The sequence below is a fragment of the Augochlora pura genome, unplaced genomic scaffold (assembly GCF_028453695.1).
Source record: "Augochlora pura isolate Apur16 unplaced genomic scaffold, APUR_v2.2.1 APUR_unplaced_1169, whole genome shotgun sequence".
In the NCBI taxonomy this organism is placed as follows: Eukaryota; Metazoa; Arthropoda; class Insecta; order Hymenoptera; family Halictidae; genus Augochlora; species Augochlora pura.
Genome location: NW_027581186.1, coordinates 1 through 4708, shown reverse-complemented (window position 1 = coordinate 4708; position 4708 = coordinate 1). Strand labels below are relative to the sequence as shown.

General features: G+C 44.2%; 1 protein-coding gene across 1 annotated transcript; it reads left to right on the top strand.

The window, feature by feature from the left end:
- Positions 1 to 2710: 2710 nt before the first annotated feature.
- On the top strand, positions 2711 to 4703 carry LOC144477449 (actin, clone 211-like; the record flags this gene model as incomplete). Its single annotated transcript, XM_078195177.1, has 3 exons — positions 2711 to 2871; positions 4241 to 4388; positions 4521 to 4703. Coding segments are annotated over exons 2-3 (309 nt in total), but the record flags the coding sequence as incomplete, so codon positions are not given.
- Between the last annotated feature and the right edge of the window lie 5 nt (positions 4704 to 4708).

Genomic DNA, 4708 nt, shown 5'->3' with positions numbered 1-4708 from the left:
GGATCTATCCTGGCCTCCCTGTCCACCTTCCAACAGATGTGGATCTCCAAGCAAGAGTACGACGAGTCTGGCCCTGGCATCGTTCACCGCAAGTGCTTCTAAGCAGTTATGCTCGTTTCAAATTATTATTACTATCGATATTGTTATTGCTACACCTTTTCCCAAAATGTACCGTTCACTGCCGCACCGCTTCGTCTAATTTTGTCTCCGTTAGCTGAATCCTATCGGTACTGTTTCTACGTGGCGGTGAGATTTTTTCCGGCGAACATCGTCCGAACATATACGTCATCTTTTGTATATAAGTTTACATCTACGGAATAAATCAGTCTTATATTCTTACAACGAATCAAAATCGTAGCTGTTCATTTAACGATCCCCTAAATGTTACGAAAGGCCGCGCTTCTCTGTATCGAGGCGACTCGGGGTAACGTCGTGACGTTAGTACGCTAGCTCTCAAATCGAATTAAAGAACGTTGTCAGAGACTAATTAATAAATTAGCTTGTCTAGTTAAAATGGTACTAATACACTCCGTTTGTAAGTGACGCATCCCGCGTTCACTCGGCAGGTCTGCCGGGTTTCGAGATAGGCAAAAAGAAAACATACGATCGACCCGGGTCCGTCCGGAACGTGTTAAAATACACCGTGACAAAGGACGGGATCGGTATTCTCTCGTTAACACCATTTTCTCGTAATACGAAAAGGTACATAGCGAGGGTGAGTTCGATCAGTGTCAAAATACACCGGTGACCCGTTCGCTACGTAAAAAATGCAACAAGTGGAAAAGAAAAAGAAAAACAATAGGACAGTACAAGGGGACGGGGGATCTAGGACATTAAAAAACATTTTCTAAGAAAATGTCGTTTATTATGCTTTCTCGTATAAAAATCTAGCGGCACTCGTGTCTACCTAGAGGCCAGTAATTTTGGGAGGGGTGGTAATATACATCATCTACCATGCATGGGCTGTATCATACTGAGGGGAAGAACTGATTGCTTCTGTTCAAATTACCAGGAGTATCCGATCGGACTTCTTATCGAATCTTTGTTGACCAATTAATCGAAGACAGACGCATACATCATCCTGGAACGTGGTCCTGCGATTCACCGGCTCTTCTTCCCTTCGTCCCGCTCCACGCTTCCCACGCTTCTCTCATTATCGCCGTGTACCTGTAAATTTGTATCATTTCAATCCGATTCCGTTCAACGCGCGAACCGAAACACCCGATGCTTCACGAAAGTATTGTTCAGACGTCTGCTATTCTTAACTGAGGCTATATACCCCTTCGTACGTACTAATCACTCGAACTTTGCCAACGGTATACCCCGCTCGAAACAAAAGTCTCGGACGTTAGCCGCTTGTTTTCTTTCCGTCTTTCACTTTGGATTATTACAGAGAAATGATAATATAATCGGTAATCGACAACGCGATTGTTTGCCATAATCGTATCTACCTTGGTTGTGAATATCGAGGCTCCTCTCGCGCAGCAGAGCGGGATATCCCGCCTTAAATCATTCCGCTCCCGTTCATCTTCGTGTGGCACGATCACCAACGTTAGCGAAACTCTTACTCAATCGGCCGAGACCACCGCCGCGACGACGTGGATTGCGCGTTACGAGCCGCCGCGGTAACAAAGACGCGCCGCGCCGTTTCAGGGTTGAAACTCTGCAATGCGAATCTGCGAACAGTTTCGGGAGCTTCTCGCTGCCGAACCTTGCAAAAAGGTGGAGGGGATCGGCGGTGGCTCGAGCTCCGTTGTCGCCCCGCGCATTCCCAATTATAGAAAGCAGCCTAATCGTCCAATAATTCGGCTCTATATACTAATCATCCGACTAATTGGCCAAGGATTTCCAATGACGGGTGTGCGGGCGCGCGCGCGCGGGGGGGGAAGGGCTTCTAATCGCGAGCCCGTTGAACATCGAAAATATCGTCCCGCTGCGAACAGATAATCGATTATTATCGTTGGCACCGGGCGAACAGTGCGAATCCCTGGCCATGGATGAATGAACAGGCCAGATTGGATCATTTTGTTGTTTTAATGACGTCGTAACAGACTTAATATAACGCGAAAGTGGGATCGTCGTGCCATCGGATCCCCGATATGCATCGGTATGAATCATTGCATTCTGCACGGTTAAATTTATTAGGGTCGGATGGATAAGATTGAATTTCGCTCGCGTTGTTCGAATCGGTTTTAATTTGTACCGATGCGAGACGAATATTATAACTGATTGGATGTCGAACCAAGGCCGAGAGGGTCATTGTTGCTAACAATAGAATAAGCAAAGATATGTAAAATTTAAGATTCAACCCTAAATATATTAGGATTACAATTTTTTTATGTCGATTAGTCGGCAGGGGCCATTTTCGCCCTTTCTCTGACTCTCGATTTCCGCGTGTTGAATTCTGTATGGATAATTCAATAACACGCTAAGGTGTATGGTCGCGAATATTGGTTGCGATCGAGACGAGGGGAAAGCGCCGTTATCAATGAGAAATCGAGGCGCGTCGACGGCGTCGTCGGTGCCCTTCGACCCTCGGTTATTAGCACCCAACGAGCGACGGCCCTGGCGCATGACGAGTCCTTATTTGGATTGGGGGGCCGTCGGCAGCCGCCTCGTCGCGACGCGCGGCGTCTCTCCCTCTCGGCGTCGCTGTTAGGGCGACTAAGGACTAGGCGGTGGCGGCGGGCTGAGACGAGTGTTAATGCACGATAGATTTCCATCTAAGGGGCGGATCGCTATTTTCGGCTGCGAACCGATATGGATAAAGGGACCCCACAGAGCCGGCACTGTGCCACTCGCCGCTCTCGGTCTCTTGCACGACGTACGCACAAAGCGACCGTTGCCGATTTTTCGACTCGTCAGTGAACGGTAAATTGCAACTTTGTCGAGTGTTACTTCTTTTTATTTCACGCCAGCCTCTAAAGGCCGATACAGTGGAGGCGAAGACTTGTCTCTCGTGATCGTGTGCAACCTCGGTCCTCGCGATCTATCATTTCGATCGATAAACAACACGCGGATACACACAGTGGACCACGGAGGCTCCGTTTTCTTGTGCGATCCGTTGCCACCCTGTTCGAGTGATCCCGCGGGCGGTGATCGATGCCAACCGTTTTCTCCAGACTCCATCGAGGACCGAGCGCGCACGATCGCTTGAAGATATCGTTGCTCGAGCTTGCATGTCCGCGGATTATATTGTGAAAGTGTTGTTCCGCGGATTGTGATTCCCACGCTTGTGCCTTTTGTTGACGCCGCTTGTTCTTTAATTCGACGCTTGGCTTTTTAATTCTCCGATCGGAGAATTCTCAGGTCTCTCAGTTAACGGTGAAAGCAATTTCGAAATCGAAAGAACGCTGATCTCTGTCGTTATCGTTTTTTCTTTCTTTCTATGCTTGGCTCGCAATTGATAACAATAAATACTGTTATATATTAATTTTTTTAAATTATTAGCGTACCGTTTAGTTGCTTTAAATTATTCGCGGCGCCAAAGAAATTCGATCAATGCTTTTAACGTTTTTGTTGTTTAAAACAAGCTATGATTTTTGTATCCATATTGTGCTATTAACTATTTCATAGTTGCTACTGTTCTTTGTCGGTAAAATTGTATAGAACTTTAGAAGATAATTGTGATTATTGCAATCGAACTAAATTAATTGAAATATATATATGACTGCACGTACTTAGAATAGGTTATTCGTAGCTTTAATTTCAGCTCTTATTTCAAATCATTGTTTCATTGCAATCAGCATTTTATTAATATAATACTACTAAGTATTCGTCACTTTTTATTTTTAAGTGATATATGAACAGCTATTCATAGTATTTCGTAATCTATATTTAAACAGCTATATTATCTAATCATTATTCATACTGCTTAAATTAATTGGTTCTTTAATTAATTTTTAGCTATACTGATATTGTTTTATCGAATACGCTTAATTGAACTGCTGGTCTCGATGCAAATTAAAAATTTGCTATCTCTATTTTCACAGACTAAAACAAAGAATTTCTTTCTCGTTAACTTCGTATAAGCTGTTTTTCTAATATTTTTTCCTTTTATGTTTTCTACTCATTTACGTCCTAAAAATATAAATTTTACAGAGTATTCACATTTTTGTTCTCTTGCACTAGAAACTATAGTATTTCAGAAAATGTTAACCAGAACGTTATTAATCTTTGCGACTTTAATATCCGTAAAACAAGAAGATAAAATCTTACGTAATTCGTTTTACTTTTGCAGAAGCTAACTAAAACCAGCCAAGATGTGTGATGATGATGTTGCGGCATTAGTCGTGGACAATGGGTCCGGTATGTGCAAGGCGGGATTCGCTGGAGATGACGCACCTCGTGCTGTCTTCCCCAGCATTGTCGGCCGCCCGCGTCATCAGGTTGGTTAACCATAAAATTTGGCAAATATAGAGAAATAAAGCTTGCTAGAAAATGCTGAAAACCTTCGACACAAATCTCGATAGCTAAAACGATCGTATCGCAATTCACTGAATCGTTTCTCTCGTCTTTAGGGTGTGATGGTCGGTATGGGTCAAAAGGACAGCTACGTAGGGGACGAGGCCCAGAGTAAAAGAGGTATACTTACTCTGAAGTACCCTATAGAGCACGGAATCATTACCAACTGGGATGACATGGAGAAGATCTGGCACCATACCTTCTACAACGAATTGCGTGTCGCCCCCGAGGAACACCCGGTCCT